Consider the following 24,572-nt stretch of genomic DNA (forward strand, 5'->3'; position numbering starts at 1 on the left):
ATCATCTTTCTCTCCTCCCATCATCCTTCCATCTTTGAATCCCCCCACGGGCTCCCCATCTTCTACTACATCAAATGCAAGGTGGAGAGATGGGTTTGAGAAGTGGGATTGAATGGAAGGAGAAAACTTGGGAGCAGAATAGGGGATTCAGAGAATTCAAGAGCAGAAAGGCACCTTAAAATCCCTGCATAACTCTGCGCTACCAACTTCTTCTCCCTGGTCTCGTTTCAAGTTGCCTCCCTGCCTGTCTGCTCCACTAACAGTGCCAGCCTCATCCACCTGTCAATTTGGCTTTTCACATCAACCTCACCATGCAGCCCGCTAGGAGCAGAATGGCCTTCCAGAGCTCATTCACGAGGCCTCCTCTCTCCACATTCAAATCCCTTCTGAAGCCCCAGATCTGCTCTGACACCTGTGGAGAAAGCAGCTGACCTGTACTGATGAATATGGGGCATTATTGGGCAGGGGAGAGGAGTAGGGGGAGCCATGTCGACGTTATTTTGTCAAGACTTGGCAAGCACCTCCCTGACCACTGCACTGATATGTCGTAGCCCTTTCGCTTTGTGTCTGTCTTTAGACTGTGAGCTCTTCGGGGCGTGGGTGGAAAGCTGGAAAGTTCTTAGCACAGAGTAGGTGCTGCCGGGTTGATAAATAAGAAGAGCTCAGCTTTAAGGTACGTCTACGCAGCAAAGAAAACCCAGCGCCTGGCCCATGCCAGCCAGCTTGGGCTCACGGAGCTCGGGCTGTGGGGCAGTTTCATTGTGGTGTAGACTTCTGGGCTCTGGGAGACTCCCACTCGGCAGGTCCTAGAGCCTGAGCTCCAGCCCAAACCCAGTCATCAACACAGCAGTGAAATGGCCCCACAGCCGGAATCCTGCTAGCCCAAACCAGCTGGCACAGGCCAGCCACAGCTGTCTAGTTGCTGCATAGACACATCCTGAGTGGGTGTTCTCATCCAATGTAATAGAAATCGTGAAGCTGACAGAAATGTAGTAATGCTCCTGGTGTCTTGGCAACAGAAGCATGTGCCATTCTTTGGTTGGTATAATAGACACATTTGGGTTTTTTTTTACATTCTCTCTCTTTTTTCCCCCCTTTCCTTTTAGCAATCCTCATTTTACCAGCTTCTCCACGCAGGCTGGCCGGTGAGTGTCTCCTGTTAAGTCTACGTACGGATGTGGTAGGTTCTCCAGCACCTGAATTTTTAAAAAAAATCAAGACTGGATGTCTTTCTAAAAGATATGCCATAGCTCAAACAGAAATGAGAGGCTTGACCCAGGAATCATTGGGGGAAATGCTCTGCCCTGTGTTATGCAAGAGGTCAAACAAGATGGTCTTAATGGCCCCTTAAAGTAGGAAAATGGGAGACTGCCACCAGAGTACATCAGGAAAGTGGCTGGGGTTGCACTTTTGGCTTGTAGTTAAGCCTAGGATTGAAGGTTCACGGAAACAAGAGATGGGAATCCAGTGTTACACCCCTTAGAAGCTCTGTCTTCCAGAACCTCTGCTGACTCCCCAGTCATTTTCAGAATCAGTCAGAAATGAATCTTTTTTTTTTTTTAAAGAAACCCATGTAATTATTCTGCCCATTTCACAGTCCTTTTGTCTGTATTATACCATTCCTCCACCCTATGTGTTGCGTGGATTTTGTGCTCAAGTCCTCTAACATGGTCTCTCCGATTTTTTCTGTATGATCATTTGGAGTCTTGTCTCTTTCCAAATAGTTTTGATCTCTAAAATATGTTACTGTTTGCCTTTATTTTTTAAATCTAGAGACATCCAGGACCACGTGGGCTGCCTGGGCATCCAGGGAAACCAGGATTACCTGTAAGTATGAAAAATCCCCTTTAATCCAAAGAAGCCAAGTCCTCAGTTATCCCATCAGACATTTCTGCTTTCATTGGAAGCTTTCAGAGGCAATGTTTAGAGACACTTGAACAATTTAGGCCCCACAGTTGAGCTGCCTGTACATTTGTTACTGTCCAATTGTTTGTCTTGATATAACTAAAGTTTCAGTGCTGGGATTTTCAAAAAAAGTTGTAGCTGAGTGAAAATCAATTAAAGTTGGATGCCTGACTCCCTTAGGTTTCTTTGAAAGCCCAGCCCAGCCCAGCCCCTCAGCTGGTGTAAGCTGGCATAGCTCCATTGACTTCCTTCAGTGAAACAATGCTCATTTACACTCACTGAAGATTGTGTGTGTGTGTGTGAGAGAGAGAGAGAGATGGGGCCTACAAACCCCATATTGAGTGTGGAGAGAGGAGAGTCTCTCCTGTTTACAACCAAGCAGCTTGATCACAACCCCACCCAGCTGCCAGTCATGGAGGTGTAGGCACTCACAGCTGAATCCAGTTGAGGAAACAAATCCCCCAGTAAAGAGCAGAATACAGCTAAGGAAGGGGAGGCTGGAAGGTCTAGGCTGGCAAAGTGGCGACAGCCCCGCACCAGGCTGCCTCCAAGAAAACAGCCAGGAGACTAAAGGAGGCTGCAAGAGCAAAGGGCTGGCAGGCTTAATTGGAGATGAGGATCCAAGAACTGGCCAGACTGAGAGCAAACTAAGGAGGGTCAGTCAGGAGAAGCTGAATCCCCTCGAGAAACCACACCTTGAGACGGTGACTCTGTGTGTCTGTGTGAAGTTATACTAGGTTTACAGATCGTTGCCATGTCCTCATCAAGAGATAAAACAATAATCATTACAACAGTGAGCTTTTGTGTAGAGTATCATTAGACAATGATCTCATCAGATCTCTGTAGAACAGGGTGTTACCATATTACCGAGTGATCCTCTTTACACTACCCAGGATGTGTTGCTTCAGGTCATTTTATTAAACTGAGTGAAACTTCTGACTACACCTGCATGTCAAACCAGGCACTTCTACCCAATTTTAAAATTCAAAAAAATTGGATAGGTGGGCTGGTTGTTTTGCTGGCGAGTGTACTTTTTCTGAGTATCGAATAGCTGGTAACCCAATATCAATGTATCTGTTTGTTCTTTGTTTTGCTGGCTATGTAATTGGTATATTTTTCCATAGCAACAACGCCCTCATATGTTTTTTTTCACTTTTTATTTAGGGAAAGTTACAATAAAACATTAACATACGACATTGTACATTACTTATAGATTCATAGACTCTAGGACTGGAAGGGACCTCAAGAGGTCATAGAGTCCAGTCCCCTGCCCTCATGGCAAGACCAAATAGACATTTATCTAACCTACTCTTAAATATCTCCAGAGATGGAGATTCCACAACCTCCCTAGGCAATTTATTCCAGTGTTTAACTACCCTGACAGTTAGGAACTTTTTCCTAATGTCCAGCCTAAATCTCCCTTGCTGCAGTTTAAGCCCATTGCTTCTTGTTCTGTCATTAGCGGCTAAGGTGAACAAGTTTTCTTCCTCCTCCTGATGACACCCTTTTAGATAGCTGAAAACTGCTATCATGTCCCCTCTGTCTTCTCTTTTCCAAACTAAATAAACCCAATTCTTTCAGCCTTCCTTCATAGGTCATGTTCTCAAGACCTTTAATCATTCTTGTTGCTCTTCTCTGGACCCTCTCCAATTTCTCCACATCTTTCTTGAAACGCGGTGCCCAGAACTGGACACAATACTGCAGTTGAGGCCTAACCAGCGCAGAGTAGAGTGGAAGAATGACTTCTCGTGTCTTGTTTACAACACACCTGTTAATGCATCCCAGAATCACTTGTTACTTTTTAGGATCAAGTTAATAGTCAAGCTAAAGATTCTGGCTTGCTGGGCTAGGGATCCCTCCTCCTCCTCTGAGAGTGCTGAAAAGGGGGAGGGATAGCTCAGTGGTTTGAGCATTGGCCTGCTAAACCCAGGGTTGTGACCTCAATCCTTGAGGGGGCCATTTAGGGATTTGGGGCAAAATCAGTACTTGGTCCTACTAGTGAAGGCAGGGGACTGGACTCAATAACCTTCAAGGTACCTTCTGGTTCTATGAGATAGGGTGACCACATTTCTGTCCTCTTTTTGGCAGGTCTATTGTGTATGTACTTGGTTTTTTAACCATTCCCTTCATTTGGGGCTGCTTTTCTTTTTCCTGTGGGAGGCAGTCACTGCTCAGTATGCTAGCAGCTACTAGCAGTTGAGAGATTAATTCTTCACTTCTGTTGGGTGACTGTACCTACTAGAGAGGAAGGTTGCTAAGGGAATGTCTTCTCAGCAAGGTCCTAGAGCCTGGTCTTCAGCCCAAGCCCAGAAGTCTACACAACAATGAAACAGCCACGCAGCCTGAGCTCCATGAGCCAGAGTCAGCTGGCACGGGCCAGCCACGGGTTTTTCTTTGATGTATAGACAACCCCTAAATGATCATTTGGTAATAAATATTCAACAATCTGTGCTATTTGATTAGGAATTGCACGCCAATACTCCCTAGTGACTGGACATGTCTGTCACTATGTATAAAATCTCCTCTTTCACCAAATTTCTCCAACATATATCCCCTTCCTTCTCTCCCTTTCACTCTCTCTCAGTAACCTGGCTGGTGTGAAGTACTATTACAAAGGTGTCTTAAAGAAACGTTCTTTCATCTTGCAACACACTATTTGTATTAATATTTTATATCTATTCCGGAGGAAGATTTTTTCTAAAGTGATGTTTATTAAAGTCAGTTCTGGTGCTCTTGCATTCTTTCTGCTGACTATTCAGCCACAATTAACTAATAGTGTCCCTAAGCTTGCTGATATAACTGACAGTGCTGATGCACAGACAGGGAAAAAGACAGGTGTGCTCTTAGCAAGCTATATTATAAATATGCCTCGGAAGGTACATGGATTGTATAACAGGAAATTTGTGGAAGCCGAATAGAATGAGAGAAAAGGAGGGGGAAGACATCTCGTCTTATGTTCTAGTCTCCAGAAGAGAATTATAAGGACTGGAGAGAGAGTTTGCTCCCACAGCCTGTGGCTGAGTACTTGATGGTGCCTTTGCCATAAAGCAGGGGAACACAGGCAGAACAGCACACAAGGGCAGTTTCCGCCGAGCATTCAGAGAGCTGTGATGAGGTTGCCAATTTTACCTTTGTGTATTCTTCATTGTCTCTCCTATAATGGTGCCTTTCAACAAGGCTGCAAAGCCCAATATTCTTTCAACACGGTCAATACTGCAACATGATCCGGGCTTGCTGGGGAAAGTCTAACATGCATTGATTTGATCTGTGTGTGTGCAGGGTCTGCCCGGATATCCAGGAGAGCCAGGAGATAAAGGCCGGTTGGGGTATATGGTAAGTGCTGGCTGCCTATAGCTGCTGTCCCAGGTAGGTGTTAGCCTCAGAGGTGAAAGTAACTTACAGGATTTACTGGTACTGCCGGAGTCCTGAGGGGGGGCGTGGCCTCATCCAGAAGAGGCGTGGCCTCTCAAGATTTAAAGGCCCTCGGGCACCAGCTGTGGCTGGGAGACCTAGAGCCTTTAAATCAACCAGAGGCTCCCAGCTGCAGAGGTGGCTGGCAAGTCCCTGGGGCTCAGGGGCAAATTAAAGGGCCCCTGAGCTTTGCGGGGCTGGGTCAGGGATTTAAAGGGCCCAGAGCTCCTGCCGCTGAGGGAAGCCCAGAGCCCTTTTAATCCTGGCTCCAGCCTGGCCGCCAGAGCCGCAGCCAGGATTCAAAGGGCTCTGGGCTGCCCGCAGTGGCGGAGAGCTCTGAGCCCTTTAAATCCTGACCCCAGCCCAGCCGCCAGAGCCGCGGCCGGGATTTAAAGGGCTTTGGGCTGCCTGCAGGCGCGGGCAGCCCAGAGCCCTTTCAATCCCCGTCGTGGAAGTCGATGTGGTCCGGCACGGCATAATGGCTCTTGCCGGTACACTGGACCAGACTGGGCCGGCTTACTTTCACCTCTGGTTAGCCCAGTCCAGGTATGTGACCTTCCAAATGCTAGGGCAGTAAGACACATTCTAGTGTTGGCCTCCTGCTGGTGGGCAGCTATACATACAGAGAGCGAGATTTGGAGATACGGGGCATGCACAAGTTGCGCTGCAATAAGGGGGAACCTGTGGGTTCATCTGAAATATCAGATGGGGATGAGATTGGCTCACTGTAGACAGGACAAGAGGTGGAGGGTGGGATTCCCCTTGCTGGATATTTGTGTCTTGTGTTTGTTCCTTTGCTCTCCTCTGCTGTGAGTGATCACCCGCCTCCAGCACAAGGCGGGACTGGCTTGAGCCAGTGTGATTTGGTCAGTCCTTGTCATTTTCATGAGTTCTGTAACCACCCCACTCATCGTCACCCATTCAAAGAGATGCTTGTACTAGCACTGGGATGGCGATCCTGGGCCTTCATTAGAAGCATCAGTAGAGATGCAGCAGGTGACACCTTCGCTAAAAACTGAACCCCTTGTCAATAGGTAGTGGATAAAATTGGGGTTTGTGCTCTGTTCATTTACATGTGTGTGTCATTCCAAACCTGCTCTGTCAAACATCTTTAGGGCAAATCCTGGAAAGCATCCTCCTCTTCCCCTAAGCTTTAACTCCAGACAACTCTGAATCGAACTCTCCACTGCTCCTGTCTCTCTCTCTCTCCCTTCAGATAGGAGCAGTCCCAGCCTATGCCCTTCTTTCCTCCTTATTCGTGCTGGGGTGAGGTATCCTCCCTTTCTCAGCTGGGACTGAGCAAACTGCTTTGCAAAATTCAGCTGAGATTTTTCAAAGCTGTCTAAGGGATTTGAATACTCAAATCCCATTAAAACACAGGGGGAATCAGGTGTCCAAATCCCCTAGATGGCTTTGAAACCCGCATTCTTGATCTGTACCTAGTTCACAGAAAGGTGTTTGGTTTTTTTCTGAATTAAAAACCATCCTCTTCTCTGAGCCTCCTCTCACCAAACACTCGACTGTTTCCCAGTGACTGTCCACTTCTTTCAGTGATTGTTCTCTTCTTTCTTCCCAGTGACTGTCCTCTTCAGTTCCTGGCTCTCACCCATCTCCCCCAAGAAACCCATTTGTCTTTAACTGCTGCAGGTCCAGCCTTCACAGTTATAAGAGACAGTAGATTTTCCCTGACCTCCCTGTTATACTATTCTCTGGCAGTACATTCACCAGTCTGGTAACAATGCCTTTTTAATTCTGCTCTCATCCCACAATGTTCCCAGTGATAACATCCGATCTACCTGCAGTTCCCTTTTCTTCCTTTCGCCATGCTGCTCCCTTTCATTCATTTTTCTCCTCTTCCTCCCGCCCTCCCCCATTTTCAGAGGAATCAGCTGTCCGTTCCTCTTGCTTCTGCTTTCCGAGTGAGGTGTCTCCTCTGGCCTGTATGTCTAGGAAGAGCACGGGAGGAGAGGAGAAGAGAGATTCTTAGCTTAATACATGCAAATTTAGGTCATTGGCAGATTTTTTCCTTGGTTTCTAGCTGGAGTCCACAAAAAGCTCCATGGAGGAGAAACAGGCCTTTCAGTGAGTTTTAGTGTTGTTTTTTGGGTGATATATTTGTCCTGATTTCTCTAATGTCACTGTGTTCTAGTTGCTAATGTAGCTAGTGCTTCATGGCTTGTGCCTCAGAGCAGCATGGAGTTCCACAGGGAACACTGCCCACCCCCAGCAAAACCTGGAAGTGCTCAGGGTTTTGTGTACCACTGGAGAAGCTGTAGATGGTCTTTCTCAATTCCCGCGGTGAATCCCCAGATGCAGTCTCTCTGTCTTAGTGAGGCATGCAGGCAAGATGGTATCTCTTGGGCCTGTGGGGATCAAAGCCAAAGGTGAATTACCCAGACTGCAAAGTAAACATTAGCCCTTTAAAAGGTTTTGCTAGGAGAAGCACTCAGCTGATCAGCCGAACTATGCAAACCTCCTCGTGTTTGCAAACATGAGGCTGGCTGATATTTCTCATACTGATCCTAGCCAGATCAAGTCCGTGAAGAACCAGGAGAGAACTGACTGGTTTCAAACCTCAGAGGCCTTGGCTACACTTGAGAGTTACAGCGCTGGTGGTGGCTTTACAGCGCTGTAACTCACTCCCCGTCCACACTGGCAAGGCACATATAGCGCTGTATCTCCCTGGCTGCAGCACTGCATGTACTCCACCTCGATGAGAGGAATAAAGAGAACAGCACTGGTGCTGCAGCGCTGGGGTGCCAGTGTGAACAGTGATTAATCTTACTATGCTGTAACTGACTTCCGGAACCTTCCCATAATGCTTTTAATTAAAGATAACACTCTTTGTTTTGTTGTGAACTCGTGGCTCCCGGAGCTGTTTAGCTAAAAAAACAAACACAGCTCCTGTTTGTTGTGAATGAGGCAGGCAAGGGATCCCTTTGGAATGTCCACAGCTACTGTTTGCTTGAGAAGAGAAGCAGCATGGAGGGTGGGGCGGGGCGGGGGCCCGTTTTGGAGCAGCTTCTTATCTGATCTGTGAGGAAAAAAACAAACAAGGCTATTTGCATTTAGTGAATGAGAGAGGGGTGGGGGAAGGGGTCGGAACTTGCAAGGCAGGGAGCTGACACAGTGTCAGCTCCAAAAATCCACTCTCTCTGGCCATGGCTACACTCAGATTTTACAGCGCTGCAACTTTCGCACTCAGGGGTGTGAAAAAACACCCCCGTGAGTGCTGCAAGATACAGCGCTGTAAAGCGTCAGTGTAATCAGGGCAGCAGCTGCCAGCGCTGCACGCTACACCCATAAGGGATGTGGTTTACATGCAGCGCTGGGAGAGCTTTCTCCCAGCGCTGCCGCTCCGACTACACTCACACTTCAAAGCACTGCTGCGGCAGCACTCCCGCAACGCTGCCGGGGCAGCGCTTTGAAATTCCAAATGTAGCCATACCCTCTGTCTCCCCCACGCTCCCTGTCACACTCCACCCCACCCCCCTCTTTTGAAAAGCATGGTGCAGCCACTTGAATGCTGGGATAGCTGCCCATAATGCACCACTCCCAACACCGCTGCAAATGTGGCCACACTACAGCACTGGTAGCTGTCAGTGTGGCCACACTGTAGCGATTTCCCTACACAGCTGTACGAAGACAGCTGTAACTCCCAGCGCTGTACAGCTGCAGGTGTAGCCATACCCTCAATGTGGCAGTTTATATCTGATTTGAGTTTTGTGAAAAAGTGGGGGACATGATTCCTTTTTCCTGAACTGGTTTACCCCATCCTTAGTAGACCCCAAGTCCTCCCTGTCTCAAATATTTTTCCAGACTGGAGAGTTTAGGGCAGAGACAGTTGTGGTTTCCCAGGTATCTGCATGTGGAATGCATAGTCGTGGGCGGAGTTCGGGAGCAGATTCTTGTAGCTTCTGCTGAGCCAGTGCCGGGCATCTTTCAACATGAGGTTGCTAGATAGCACAGCAAAGCTGGAAGAGCGCTGACATCTCAGAGGCCCAGAGACCAAGAGCCCGGAGCTGTTTTAGCATCTCCAAGGCCCATGGGATTAGATAGCACAGATAAGTGGTTGGCTTTTTTTTTTTAACCCCTGACTAAGTGCATTGTTGCCGATTTAGTCGCTCTTTGCAGTGTTTTTTGGACTGTGGGCTGAGGAATTGAACAAAGATGTCTGGTGCACGGGTCCGTTTGGGCTTTGCAAAGAGGGAGCATAGAATGATTCACCTTTTTTCAAGATGGAAAAGCTTTTTTAGATGGAGGGTATGTATAGTCCGTAAATCCAGATGTCTCCCGTCTGTTTGTGGAGAACAGCGGAGGGTAGCTCTGGGGAATCGGTAGCCATGAACAGTATTCTTCCAGTGTATTGCCAGCTGCCAACATCTGGAAGGTTTCACTAATCGTGTTAAGCAGACAGAATGTAAACCTTGGAGGCTGTCAGTGTAACTTAATCAAATGGTACCAAAAATTATTCATCCATTCGCATAAACAGGATTGGCGGGGGGGTTCGCTGAGGGTTTAGTGCAGGGGTGAAAAGGAACCATTTTTCTCAGAGTCCAGCTGTGCCCCTGATGTGCTTCAAAAGCAGGTCTGCATCCCCGCTAGGGGGTTCAGACTGAGCTCCCATCACTGTGTAGCTCTGAACAGAGACCCAGATTTGCAAGGGAAGCAAAACTCTGCATTGTTTGAGGTTTTGAATGAGCAGCTTTGTCTGGTGCGTGCATTAGTTCCTCGAATGCAGCCTCTATTTCTGATACCTGTTGATCTCCTCCTGTGGCACACACGTGGAATATACTGAATAGCCTACCACACATGTAGAGGACCTGCTTTTTGTCATTGTCCGTGTGGACGTGTTTATTTTCCAAAGGCTATAGTCTCAGCAAACCAGAGAAGTCTCAACAAGGTTTCATATCACAGACCACATCCTGAATTCCTGAGTCTTTTCTCAGGCAGCTGTTGCATTGATTTTAGGGATGCAGCCTTACTGCTGAGCTCTGCCGTTGGATCAGTGTCTGTGGGTTTGAACGTTTCAATAGTGGAGTTCTACCTTTTATGTGGAGCTTTGTGCTCATACTGTCCTGTGGCTCTGCAACTCCAGAGGAAGGTAACACGTCCTTAGCTCAAGGTTCCAATAACAAGCGCTGGGCAGAGCCAGTGGAAAATGATGCCACCGTTTTGGGGTACAGTTGTGCAGGTGGCACATAGATTAGATTGAAAACTCTTCGGGGTAGGAACCTTTTGGCTCTGTGTCTGTAGAGCACAAAGCATGATGGTTCTGGTCCATGCCTGGAACTCCTCAGAGCTCTGGATACAATAATGATGATAATATACAGCAGAGCTTCTTGGCTAAGACACCACCAGGCTGATTTAGTAACATATTGTGTAATAAAGTGCAGGTCTCTACTGGAACTTGAGCCAAGCATCTTTTGATCCTATTTACATTAAAGAAGAAACACCATTCACTTCCATACATATCCCACCTTCCCACTTGTCATCTCAGACACACCTCTCCCTCCTGAGTGCCATGTTCCAGTGCAGGGTGTGCCTGGCATATGTACCATTACAAGAGGTGAGTCCCAATTTGCATCATGCTCTGTACAGAAGGGTTCAGAGCATTAGTTGGTAGGAATGTGAGAAATCTTTCCCCACAGTGACGTGACCTTGAGCCCTTGGGATTATATGATTGCGATTATAGTAGAGGAGAGATTCCCCCAGATGGATCATTTGGGTTTGATGCAGATATGGCCTTTCTTTCGTTTTGCACGTATTGGTTCATTCGTTCTTTGAGAAGAGATTGGCGATGAGTGGTAGGCTGGCATGTCATGAGCTGCACCAGGAGGGAAGGTCAAACCAATCTCTGGGAGAGACAGCCAAACCACTGCTGGGCCAGCGGTGAATGGACTTATCCCTCTGGCTCCAGCTTCATTTTAACAGATTGGCATTGCTTTATAATGACAAGCCCCCGAATGGCCCGGAAATGAGCTGACCCATCTTTGCTGCCGCTGTTTTGTTGTCATTGTTGGTTGTTTTTGTGGAGATGGTATTTTCCCCCCTAGCAACTTGCTGTTGCATAGTTGATCTGCACACCAGACTTGACAAAATATTTTTTTTATTCTAGTTTTTAAAGGCAAGCGCAGACTTTGCAGCAAAGCCTGACGCCTGCAAATGCGTGCAAACACTAGGGTGGAATCAGAATTTGGGACCATTGGGTTTTGCTGCTGTTGTTTTTCACATTTATGACTTTCCTCTGTCTGTGGTGATACTGTTACTGAGACTACGTTTACCTTACAAGCTAGGAGTGTGATTCCCCTGCTCATGTACCCATACACACACTAGCTCTCATTGAGTTGAGAGCATAATTATCAGTGTCGCCACAGTAGCGTGTGTAGTGGGAGCGGAGGCATGGCTGACCCATACCGAGCACGTGCACAGCAGTTTCGCTGAGTCCAGTCGATAGAACGTTGCTCTGCCACTGACGTTGTTTTGTCTGTTCAGATTATCAGCTCTTTGAGGCAGGAACTGTCATTATATGTTTGCACAGGCTGTAGCCCGATGTGGCCCCTACATGCTACCGTTACACGAATCATAACTGCAACTGCTCTTGGCTCTGCAGAAGCAACCTTTGAAGGTAACCAGGTCTTTGCATCTGTTCAGGCTGCTGCACACCTGGACTTGCCAGAGAGAAGCCTCTGAGCTCAGTCAGCGGTGTGCAGTTGTTAGGGCTGAGACAGATGGACAAGGCCTTTCCTTGACCTTCTCCTGATGTCGCCTTTATTCTCTTGCCTATTCTCCTGCCTCCATTTCCTTTCTTGTCATGTAGCCAATGAATTTGGTTATAATGTACTATCCATCTGTTTCATAATGACCAGGATTTTGGTTAATCTTTCTGTGCTGCCTTTACCTCCATCCCTTGGCTCTTAACCATGTTTACAGTGGCAATAAAACTCTTCACCTCTTTGGATGCTGCTGATTTCCTCCCTCCATGCACAAATATTTTTACTGAGTCCTAAAGTAGAACTGAACGGCGAGGCAGGAGTGTAAGATAGAGCTTCATTTGTGGAGTTCCTCTGTAGCCTCTTATTAATCCCCCTGCTTTCTCTCTGCAGGGGGAGTCTGGACTTCAGGGCTTCCTGGGACACGCTGGTTTCCCTGGCTCAGATGGGCTTCCTGGAATGGATGGAAAGCCTGGACCACCTGGGTTACCAGGAGAGCAGGTGAGAACCTGAACATTAGCTTGAAGGATCACGTTGCACTTCGTTAGAATTGGTTGTGGGCCAATTAGTTACAAAACACTTAGCACTAATGTGGAGAGATCCCATGTTTCAAAGGCAAACTGCCAAGAGTTTTGGATGCTCTGGCTGGATATCATGGGATAGTTTAGTGCATAGGCAGCCAGCAAGCTCAAGCTGATGCTACTGATATGCTTATTTGCCTCCTTTAACAAAGGAAAAGCCCACTCTAACTATAATTGGAATTTCTAGGCACTACTTTAATAATAATAATAATAATGCCTTGAAGGTTCACATTTAACAAGGAAAAGAGAAACAGCATATATGCTCAACAGGACATAGTTACTGTCTCTGGAGCAACCTGAACTCCTGGAGTGCTTGATTGCATTGCTGCATTTAGTTTTCTAGGTTGCTTTTACAGGAGGGAAAAAGGAAAAAAGACAAGGGAGAAAATGGATTCCATCCACTTGTCTACTTCACAAACTCTGTTGACTTCTTTTGTGGTGCTTGTCAATTCTTTGAACTAACAAGCCCTACCCTTAACTTAGCTTTGCATGCTGACTTCAGTCGGGAAAGTGCAAACTTTGATTCAGGATCTTGTAAGAGGCGTATATGGAGAGGGATAAAAAATTGGTGGGGGTAAGAAGCAGAAAGCCGACAAGAAAGCAGGCCCTAAGAGGAAGCTGAGAGATGGAACTTATTGGGCAGAGTACAGGCTGGAAAGAGGTTTGGAATTGTGAGCAACAAAACTGCTTCCTGTTGTGTTCGGGAAAACAAGAGTTTGTACACATTCGTTGTAAATAAACAGGATTGCATCAAGAAATTCCTGATTCTATTACCAATTTCTTCTCCTAATGGAAGCAACCTGGTAAAGTCACAAGTATTGGCTAACCGCTCTGGCCAAAAGGGGCAACAATGTTGTTGAAGTAATGGCACACACGTCTGCCTGCTTGTAACCAGTACTGTGTCAGAAAAGGAGCGTGGCTGACCTGCTTGGAGCTGTCTGAAGTGGCTGTCTCATTAAAACGTCAAAACCAGGGAGGAAACAGGGTGATGGGAACAGTATAAATGCCTACACCGATTGGGCTGGGGGGTATAGAGTGATAGCAATATGGAAGAGACTTGCTTTGAGGGAGCCTGAAAAGCTGTGCAGCACCTACAGCAGTGGCAGAGCCCCAGGAAGTGGGTGGGGCTCAGAGCTCAGAAGGGCTAAATGACATTTCTTCACCGAAACCCTGCTTTATAATCGACTGGGGGCTCAGCATTCGGAGGGAGTCATTCGATATAAAACAACTGCAGATGAGGTAACGCAGGTTGAGCTCTTCACACAGCTGATTGGCTCACGTGTCTGAGAATTGTGACTGGTCTGATGAGCAGGGTCAGATTAACCCATCACTGGGCCCTAGACGAACATACATTTCGGAGCCCCTGTCTTCTAATACAAAGGACAGCCACCGACTGTGCAGCACGCTGGCCACAACTGGACTGGCCATGCAGTGCAGCCATCGGGACTGGCTGCTGCTTGGAGAGTTGTGCACCATGACGGAAGGATGGCCCGGTCAAATTTGAGTGAGTGGCATTGCAACCTGGCACGCGGGGTCACATTTGGGCTCCCTATGAATTTGGTGACTACGCCTAGTTCACGACAGCGTTAATCCGGCCCTGCTCATGAGGCTGCAATATGGAGAAAGTGCCAGGCTCAAAAACTGGCCTGTGGCCTATATAAGTGGGAGCAACTTGGAGGAAGCCAACAGAGTTGCACCTAGTTACAACAGGCTTGAATTTGGTCCAGTGAGTATCACCACCGCAGTTTGAGAACTGCTGCCTCGTTCTGCCACACAAGCTGTGTCAGTTCAGGTTTCACGAGCATAAACTGGTCTTTTGTGTCTTCCATTCCTTCCTCCTCATTACCAGGGCCCTCAGGGATTTAAGGGTGACCAAGGTCCAGCTGGAGAAAAAGGAGACCAGGTGAGCTGGTGGCAATGATCTGGGGGAAGCAGGGAAGGGGGAATCCTTAAGTCAAGGGGTTTGAGTTCCTCTGAGTCACCTTAGATTTATCAGCCTGGATGGAAAATGTCCATGCAAAGTTCTTTCAGGCCAGGTCTACACCAGGACACTAGGTTGGTATAAGTACTTCTCTCAGGGGTGTGAAAAATCCATGCCCTAGAGCAACGCAGTTAAACTGACCTAACCCCCGGTGTGGACAGCACTAAATTAATGGGAGAATTCTCCTGTTGACATAGCTACACCTCTCGGGGAAATGGACTAACTATGCCGATGGGAGAAGTCCTCCTGTAAGCATAGATAGTATCTTCACGGCAGCTATCCAGTGGTGCAGTGGCAGTGTTTTAAGCACAGACCTACCTCAGGCAAAATAAATTGAGTTCTACTGGTTTCGGTTCCTTTTTTCTTTTTTAAGCCAAAGGCCTTTAGCTTTTTTTAAAGCTGCCTAAAGGATTTGGGTACCCAATTCCCATTCATTTTAATCATAATTGGGCATCTAAATCCCTGTGGTGGCTTCTGAAATGTCAGCCCTGGTTTTTAAAAACAAAAATTTAATTCTAAAAACATTTAGTGTGGAATTTTCAACCGTGCCTGATCAATTAGACACATGGGAGGAGATTTTTCAAAGGCACACATGGAAGGCAGGTGCCTAACTCTCATTGGCTTTCAGTGGAAGGGATGCACCTACATGCGGGTTGTGCCTTTGATAATGTCCTTCTAACTCCCGCCAAATGTCAATGCGAGTTAGGCACCTGCCTGCTGTTTCTGCCTGTGAATATTGAGAGAGTCGGTGGGAGTTAGGCACCTGACTGTCATTTGTGCTTTTGACTTTCAGTGGGACTTGTGGTTTTCAGTCATATTTGAAAATTCCCCTATTTACAGTACTTTAGAAAACTGGCATCAGCATCTTCCTCCTACCTTCCAGTAATGCTCATGATCTGGATAATGCTGTGACATCAGTTTTAACAGCTTCCATCTCTGTTGCATTGTCTTAGAGGGTCCATAGACATGTCTGGTGTGATTTATATGTTAGAACAATTCAATTCATACCACAATTGTCTGGAGGGCTAAATAAAAAAACAAACTGTCCTTATCTTTAAAATAAGTTAATTTTTAAAAAAGCACTACTTCAAAATATTATTCTGAAATAATTCTTTCTATTCAGATACACAGATCTTGCATTGATCCTTGTAGTATACAGTATATGACCTCACAAACATGAAGTTGTCTTCATATCCCTTTCCCTCTGTAAAGTGGGGTAGTTTTATTATCCTAGCTGGGGAAACTGAGGAACAGAGATTGTTCCCCAGGGCCAAACTCACCCAAGGCCTGTGGGAGAAGGGGGAATTGACTCTGGATCCACAAGTTAGCATGATCCAGTGGAGTGAACAGGGGCCTGGGAGCCTGCAAGACCTGAGTTAAAATCTCAGCTCTCCTTTTTGCCTCTGTCACTTTGGGCAAGTCACGTGGGCCCAATTTTTCCCAGGATGCCTCCATTTTCTGAGGCCCATTTTGAGACTTCCTGTGGCCTGATTTTCAGAGGCGCCAAGCACTCACAGCGCCCATTGGCTTCTGCTGGAGCTGAGCGTCTCTGAAAGTCAGCCACTTAAAGACTCTCCGGTTGGAAGCTCAGAAACAGAGTCACCCAGAGTCAGTGGCCTCTTCTGAACAGCTTGACACTAATCTCTTCGAGTCAATGTCACCATCTGTACAACAGCAGTGATGCTTGCTGACCTGCAGGGCTCAACGGGGGGCATGTAAGGATTCGTGACTCGATTAACTTGGGGGATTTTCGGTGCTGCCACATGAAGGTATAGGGCCAGATTTTTCAAAGTGCTCAGCCCCCGGCATCGAGGCCGGATTTTCCCAGTGCTCAGCACATTTGGGGCAGATTGGGAGTGACGCACTTTTGAAAATTCAGTCCTGGGGGGAAAAAATCAAAAATATCCAGAATTCTAGGGCTCCCCCTGTGTCCTTCACTGCGCCTGTCGGGTTCTCTCTGCCATGACTACAAACCACCAGGCCCGTTAAGCGTGAAGGATCCATGCTAGCAACCTTAACTCTGAATGTGGTTCTACTTCGACTTCTTTTGTCAAGAGCTTGCAGGCCTTTTCAACATACGCAATCCCATCTATTTAGCAACCCTCATGCACTGAGCCACAAGTGGTGTATGGACGATGAGGTAATTACATCACTGATACCAGGCTGAAAGACCGTTTTTTAAAGCTAACTGCAGCCTCTAAGGGTAACCCAGGTTGTTACTGGACCTTAAGATGGGCCAGCTTTGGGTCATGTTAATTGCATTCAAACCACCAGCCCTCAGAGAGAGAACGGGCTGATTGCCTCCAGCTGGTTCATAGTTCTGCAGTGGTTCTCATGTCTCCAATGTACCTGTTTCAGGGGTTCTTGGGCGACCCCGGACCACCTGGGGAAAAAGGAGAAAAGGGGACAAAGGTGAGTTCACTTGTTCTGAGCCTGGACACGGGGACCAGTGGGTATGAGACCCATGCAAAAGACATTGCTGGCTGCTGTGTTTTTGAGTCACTTTAATGTGGAGCGCTGGCTTCCAGCAGTAAGCCTTCCAGCATCCCCCATGGCCTCAAGGCATTCTGCCATGTCGCATGGATACTGGCTTTTGCTCCCCTCTCACCAACATGAAGCCAATTCTGCTCAAGTCTCATCATCGCTCAGAAAATAAATCTGATTCCTCTCTGCACCTTCACGTCTGTGCAGCCCCTGTGTGCTGAATTAGCTTGCAGCCCTGGTACAGGTTCCTTCTGTTCTTCATTGCTTTCTCCTTCCTAAAGAAGGGGCCAGCTCTTCCCATTGTTCCGCATCTCTCTTGTGTTTTAGAAGGGGAAGGGGGTAGATTGGACTGTAGTTCCCCTTCACGACAAAGAGCCTACATCAGAGAAGGGAAAAGACCCCCTGGCTCGGGTTGGAGTGCAGTCAGGGCAGTGTCTCCCACCCAGGCCTGGTTTGGGGGGTACAAAATGGAAATCCGTTTGGCTGCACAGCTGAGTGACTCAGCAGACCCATTGCCAGCCCTGCAAAAGGGGGTGCTGATCGGCCTGTGCTCACTGTGCTCTGCCCGGTTCAGGATCCCAGCAGGCATGAGGCGTCCCCTCCCCTCCAGCACTGCTTTCTGCTGCACAGGTTACGTTTTCCTGAGCTCCTCTGTGCTATTCAGTCATTATCTGTGCTTTTTGCTGTCTCAGGGGGTGAAAGGACAAAACGGCCCTTCTGGACCTGCTGGAGCTCAGGTAAGTTGGTAAAGAAACCAGCTCCTCTCATCCTCTGACCACCTCCCAGGGTTCCTCTCTCACCTCTCTTTCCACTTGCCCAGTAGTCTCTTTTGCTTTGAGGTCAGGGGGTTGCTCAAACCCCAAACTCAAAGCAGAACTCAGGGAGACTTGAACCCATGTGAAGTGAAACAAGGGTCTCCCACTCCAAAGGCAGCAAAAAGAGCCAAGCATCTCACGGGTCTAATACTGAGGCTCCAGTGCCTCTTTATTCTGTCATGCAGCATCCCTCCAATTCCATTTGGCCCCTTTGCTCTCCTGAGCAGACACTGTCCCATAGCTGGGATGGTACCTAACTTGGATACCTTTTGTCATTGGATAAGGATGGGTGATCTATAATGATTAAAGCACATGATGAGGAGTAGAGTGATACAGGTTCTATTCCTGGCTCTGACACTGATTCATGTGGCTTTGGGCAAGTCACTCAATCGCTCTCTACCTCAGTTTACCCATCTGTCAAAATTATGATGATGCTACTGGCCTTTTGGGGATGGGGAAGTGTGTGGTGAAGCTCCTTAATGCTTGGAGCTCTCCCCCCCGGGGAAGAAACCCTTGTTGAATGTCTTGGGTTTAACTATAAAGAGGCAGATGAGGTGGCCCTGTGCCTGACGTGTCTGCTCCTAATCCTCTCCTCAATACGTTGGCTTGTTTCCTAGGGGATGATGGGTGTCAAGGGTGCTTCAGGGTTCCAGGGCCTGCCTGGACCAGAGGTAAGTGAGTTGTGTTCTTCTCCATGTTATGCTTACTTCCCTAGTGCTGCAGCATCTGTCTGTTTATGTTTCCTAAGACCAGCGAAAATGCTAGTGCACTGAAGAAGGGATGAGTCAGGCAGTGCAGGACATTAACACAGCTCTGTCATGTCTTTGGAGAGAAAGGAAAGAACTGGACTACCTTGTAGCGCCACTCATTCAAATTTGGCCCAGTGACCCCTCCACCATCACAGGAGGGCAGTCAGGCCAAACCTGAGTGGCATTATGACTCCCCGTGCCAGGTCGCAATGCCACTCGCTCATAATGGAGGGGCAGCCGGGCCAAATTTGAGTGAGTGGTATCATGACCTGGCATATGGGGGAGGGGTAGCTCAGTGGTTTGAGCATTGGCCTGCTAAACCCAGGGTTGTGAGCCCAATCCTTGAGGGGGCCATTTAGGGAACTAGGGTAAAAATCTGTCTGGGGATTGGTCCTGCTTTGAACAGGGGGTTGGACGAGATGACCTCCTGAGGTCCCTTCCAACCTTGATATTCTATGATGTGGGGTTGCAGTGCCACTCAGGTTTGGCTGGGCTAGAAAGTGGTCAGGCCATGGCCTAGGGGTCCCCCTGCCTCTATGGCATATGCCTGTCACCCTGGGGCATTGGAAGTCCCTTCTTATTCTGGTTTTAGAAGTAGGATACCTTTCCAGCAATCCAAGTTCACCATGTGAAAGCGTAATGAGTCTCTCCAAATATGAATCCTAAGGGCTGGGGAGATACTCCTTCGTGAATGTAAAGCAGGTGAAATAACCCCAGTCTGTCTGCAGTGCCTCATATGAGTTGAAATGAGTAGGTGGATTCTGATTTGCAAGGGGGTTCATGCCAAACACCCCTCACAATTCTCATCTAACGGGGCTTTGCTTGGGGTTTCAGATTCAAATCAATTAACAAAACTCAAAGTGAAACCCAGCCAAGTTGCTGAGCTGTGCCTGTCTTTGGGCTAAAGCTATATGTAGCCAGTCCTGCATAGATTGCACCCAAAGCCATAAATGGGCCCTGTTTTCACTTGAAACCCAGCCCCGCTTTGCCAAAAGGTTTGTCATTCTTGGGAAACCCAGTCTGTTCTTTCAGGTTTGCAACCGTCTGAAACCAAATGAGTTCAGGGTTTGGTTACAAACATTTCTATGACTCCACTGAATGGATTGATCATTCAGTGGAGTTTATATAGTAGCCTTAAAGCCAATAGTCCTCAGTACTGTACAGCTAAAGCCACTGGACTTATACCTGTGGACACTAGACTAATTAACCAGTGGATTTTGTAAAAAGATAAATGAGGATTTTAATCACTTGCCCTTCACAATGGCCTTCTGCACTTCTAGTCAGAATTCACTGTCACAGTTTGCCTGCCCAGCAGTGGATAGGAACACTGCTTGTGTGATGCTCTGCCCCTGGGTGGGTCATCCACAGCCAGGATTGAACCTGGTGTGCTGTACTAAAGTGGTGTAAATTGTCACTCAAGGATTTTTTCCTGGTCCTGCTTGCAGTGTATAAGGCTCTTTAGGGAAGTGTGTGATCTAGGCCTGGCAGCAGTCAGCCAGCCTACAGTAAGGAGGGGTGAGTTAGAATCGTAGAATATCAGGGTTGGAAGGGACCTCAGGAGGTATCTAGTCCAACCCCCTGCTCAAAGCAGGACCAATCCCCAACTGAATCATCCCAGCCAGGGCTTTGTCAAGCCTGACCTTAAAAAACCTCTAAGGATGGAGATTCCACCATGTCCCTAGATAACCCATTCCAGTGCTTCACCACCCTCCTAGTGAAATAGTGTTTCCTAATATCCAACCTAGACCTCCCCCACTGCAACTTGAGACCATTGCTCCTTGTTCTGTCATCTGCTACCACTGAGAACAGCCTAGATCCATCTTCTTTGGAACGTCTTTTCAAGTAGATGAAAGCAGCTATCAAAGCCCCCATCATTCTTCTCTTCTGCAGACTAAACAATCCCAGTTCCCTCAGCCTCTCTTCATAAGTCATGTGCTCCAGCTCCCTAATTCTTTTTGTTGCCCTCCACTGGACTCTTTACAACTTTTCCACCTTCTTCTTGTAGTGTGGGGCCTAAAACTCTGTTTAGGGAACAGCCTGCTTTGTGTGTCTCTGTTTTTGGGTTCTTGTGTGTCGTTAGTCTGAATTCTAAGAAATGCAGTAGTGTTATGTTGCAAACTTTCAGCAAGAATATTTGTTTTTAATCTAACTTTTTTCTGAGTGTATGCCATGAACAGAGCACCTGGGACTTGTGGATCTTAAAGCATGAGCCTCTACTGCCTAAGCTAAGAGACCCAGGTCCCTATCTGCAGCCTAGTCACCACCAGAGTGGAACATTGTGCCACCTGGAGTGAGTGTGTGTTACACTTACATACCAGCAGTGGTCTGCATTAGATCATCCTCGTTCCCATACCAAAGGTGGCTTTTTCCAGGTTGTACTTGATACTGTGTCACACCGTAGGAAAGAGAGGAAGGGAAAAGGAGATGTTGCTTATAGTGTTGAGATCTCAAGTGTTTCTTTATCCTGCTTCAGGGGGAAAGTGGTGCAGTGGGTTCTCCAGGGCTGGCCGGGCCTATGGTAAGTTTATAATTTTTCAGTTTAACCAATGGATAAAAACAAGGTGGTGGTTGTGCCTGAGACAGTTTTCATTGCTGTAGGTCACCCCAGCACTCTCCTAGTACATTCAGTGTTATTGTCCTTGAGAGCTGGAAAAGGAATTACAACTGGTTGCAAATTTCCTGGCAGAATGTTTTTCCGTTAGAAAGTGCCATTTTGTCAAAATTGAAATTTTCCAGGAGAGTGTGTCGATTTCAACAAACTTTTATATATATTTTTTTTTGAGGGGGGGGGTTCAAAATAAATATTCATAAGGATGAAAAATTCTGTTTTGATGCTTTTGGGATGGAGCCTTTTGATTTTTTGTTTTGTTTAAAAATACATTTCATTTGATATTATAAAATAAAAAAAAATCCAAATTGAATTGACACATTTTTCAAAAATTCAGTTTCCCAGGAAGCTTGAAATTGGAATTTTCACTCCAGCGTGGAATGAAAGCACATTTCAAAATGGTGAATTTCCTGTGAAATGGAAATTCTGCTTCCTGCCCAGCTCTAAAGGAAATCTGTCGTTTAGGGAATATTACAATGTGCACAAGATGGAAACACCATCTGCAGAAAGGAGAAAAGTGGAAGAAAGGAATTTCCTTTTCTCAGTGATCCTCTACCCCTTGGCTACACACCCACAAAGAAATGGCACTGTGGTGTGAGTGGGGGCAGCTGTCTCTTCAATACAAGAGCATTACTGAGTTTTAAATATATGGCCATAATTGTCCCCATGCCTTGGCCCTGCCAGGGTTAGGAGACAGGGCATTACATACGCATCAGTCTCTGTGGCAATGAGTTAGCGGTGAAGTAAATCCCTGTGCAGCAATAAAAGGGAGGTGTGAGGTGGTAACACTGGAAGGAGTGGGACTGACCTACTCGTGCCAGTGACGTGCTCTCTCCAGTTTGGCTCAGCCCCGTGCTTTATGGTGGCTGTCTGGGGCTCTTTTGTGGAATGTGAGACAATGAGATGTTACAATGTATTATTTGTATAGTGATAGTACCTAGGAGCCTGGCTCATGGACCAGGACCCCAGTGTGCTAGGTGCTGTACAAACAGAGAATAATCAGCTGGTCTCGGTCTCAAGGAGCTCACGATCTGGTGCTTCTGGTGAACTCTGTTGTGTGTTAACACCACGGAGCTGATGGAAATCCCCCATGGCTTTCTCCAGGAATACTAGATTAAGAGATGTTAAGGCCAGAGGTGTCCAGTAGGTCATCTAGTCTGGCCTCCTGTGCATCATAGGCTATAAAATTTCACCCAGTAACTCCTGTATTGAGTCCAATAACTTGGTTTTCTGAGCTTCTTGTCTGTGTTGCCTCAAGTGCCGAGTGCCCTGCTCTGCTGGGGTCTGTCTCTGGAAGTCACAAGACAGAAGCCACTGGTGGGCACTGAAAATCCAATGGTAGGCCCAGACCAATCACCTAGGGCCCAGCCAATCTGCAAGCAAGGACCTAGCCAGGTGGCCCCAAAGCAGGTATATAAGCTACTAATGGAAGTAGCCACTCCAGTCTGGTCAACATTGCAACCTTCTGGGAGAATTCCCAGCTGCCAGGCAGATCTGACAGACCGCTCCAGCCAGCCCCCTGGCTGTCCTGACCAGTATCCGTGAAGGAGCGAACTGCATGGTTCTCCCGCATTTTATGACAGACTAACTATGGGGACTGTATCTGTGTGTTGTTTTATTGCAGGGGGAGCCAGGGCAGCCGGGGCCAGTCGGATTACAAGGAGTCAATGGCTCTCAGGTGGGTCCCTACCAGGCACCATGGGGAAAGGTGGCATATACTTGCCATTGTGTACCTCTCTTTCCTTGCCCACTGTGCCAGTTTAGTGAGCGTGCCTATGTTTGCTTTGTTCATAGGGAGAAATGGGCCCTTCCGGCTTGCCAGGCCCATGGGGCCCCAAGGTACGTCCTCAACACTAGCTTTGTGATGAGAGCAGTTGCTATGGGGACCTTTGTGAAATGAGTTCAAGGGTGGAGCCCAGCTCCCAGTGGCTGTCTCTCCCTGGCACCAAATAGCTCAGCTGGCACTAATTGACAACCAAGGCCTGGATGGAGGGAGGTTTAATTGGCCTGGAGGCTAAAGAACCTCCTCCATCCTTGCACCCCCAGCCCATGCTGCAGACACTTCTGCTCATTCCTTGAAAGAGATGAACGGTGAATAAGGAATGCAGCACGTCTGATGAACTGTATTGCAAGGTGGCACTTACACTCAAGTTCATTCAAACCTAACTGTAGGGTGCTTTCACCCCACTCTGTTTTCTGTAGGGACCACAAGGCTTGCAAGGGAGACGTGGACCTCCAGGGCCTAGAGGATCACAGGTAAATTGCTCCTGGATGCATAATCATCTTCTCAGTACAGAACAGGTGACATTTCCAAGGCCACAGGTGTCCCATGCAGCATCCAGAAGAAGTGGGGCCTTGTCTGAGTCCTTGCTAAGCAAATGGGCTGCTGGAATTTTCCATTGCATCTCGCACATGAAAGCTTAACTCACCCAGGCCATGTTCACCACTGCCTGAGGGAATGCACAGGGTGCCCAGCGGTGGGCAGCTGCATTCTCTATTGGGAGGGCACTTAACTGGGAGCCAGGAGACTCATGTTCTTTTTCCAGCACTGCCGTTTACCTACTGCTGGACCTAGGCAAACCATTCCCCCGCTCTCTGCCTCTGCCTTCCCTTCCACCTTTTGTCTGCCTTGTCTGTTTACATTGTAAGCTGTTTGGGGCTAGCACAACAGGACCTTAATCTTGTTGGATGGAGTCTCGGGATTCTGCAATCATATAACCGAGAGGGTTGTACACTTCACTGCTCATGTAAGGCAGCTGTATACCCTGCCAGGCCCTCACCCTGGCTCTGGCCAGTTCCCCCGCCCCCTTGGCCTCACGATGGTCACGTCTGGCTGGGAAGGCCTGACGGAGGGGAAAATGGGGGTTGGCTGAGGTGTGTGTGAGGGCAAGGGACCAGCTGAGGTGAAGCTGGCCACAGTGCATTGGGGGGCCACTAAACCCCACACTAAACCCCTCACTGCCTTACTTTGTAACCCCAGTTACTCTGCTCGCTGTCACAGGCCTCTGTGAGGTCACTGCCTTGCCCTGTACCCTGAGTGGCCAAATGGTTTTGCCAGGAAATCAGGCTTTCTTGGTTTTTCAGTTTTCACCAGACTCCACAGGGTTCTGCCCACAGATGCCTAGAACATGCCTCAAAATGTTGGAGTGGATCGAATGTGGTGTTCAAATTATATCGCCTGACAGACACCTGCCAGCGAGACTGTAGGGCCTAGCTTTGTCCAGCCAGTTGTAGCTCCTTGCTGATGCTGGACAACAGTAGAAAACTGGCCACCTTCCATTAAGTATCACTAATAATACTTGCGCTTATATATCACTTTTTGTCT

At 47.7% G+C, this 24,572-nt stretch overlaps 1 protein-coding gene across 1 annotated transcript in view; it reads left to right on the forward strand.

Moving 5' to 3' along the window:
• The window catches only part of COL27A1 (collagen type XXVII alpha 1 chain), a 254,500-nt gene that overhangs the window by 154,278 nt on the left and 75,650 nt on the right, over positions 1–24,572 (forward strand). Inside the window, exons 11-22 of the mRNA XM_030535277.1 lie at positions 1,107–1,145; positions 1,774–1,827; positions 5,185–5,238; positions 12,423–12,530; positions 14,460–14,513; positions 16,950–17,003; positions 17,768–17,812; positions 18,508–18,561; positions 21,113–21,157; positions 22,872–22,925; positions 23,042–23,086; positions 23,450–23,503. Of these exons, the coding sequence (XP_030391137.1) occupies positions 1,107–1,145; positions 1,774–1,827; positions 5,185–5,238; positions 12,423–12,530; positions 14,460–14,513; positions 16,950–17,003; positions 17,768–17,812; positions 18,508–18,561; positions 21,113–21,157; positions 22,872–22,925; positions 23,042–23,086; positions 23,450–23,503 (660 nt within the window). The remainder of the gene's footprint in view (positions 1–1,106; positions 1,146–1,773; positions 1,828–5,184; positions 5,239–12,422; positions 12,531–14,459; positions 14,514–16,949; positions 17,004–17,767; positions 17,813–18,507; positions 18,562–21,112; positions 21,158–22,871; positions 22,926–23,041; positions 23,087–23,449; positions 23,504–24,572) is intronic.

Source organism: Gopherus evgoodei, chromosome 16 (assembly GCF_007399415.2).
Source record: "Gopherus evgoodei ecotype Sinaloan lineage chromosome 16, rGopEvg1_v1.p, whole genome shotgun sequence".
Taxonomy (NCBI): domain Eukaryota; kingdom Metazoa; phylum Chordata; order Testudines; family Testudinidae; genus Gopherus; species Gopherus evgoodei.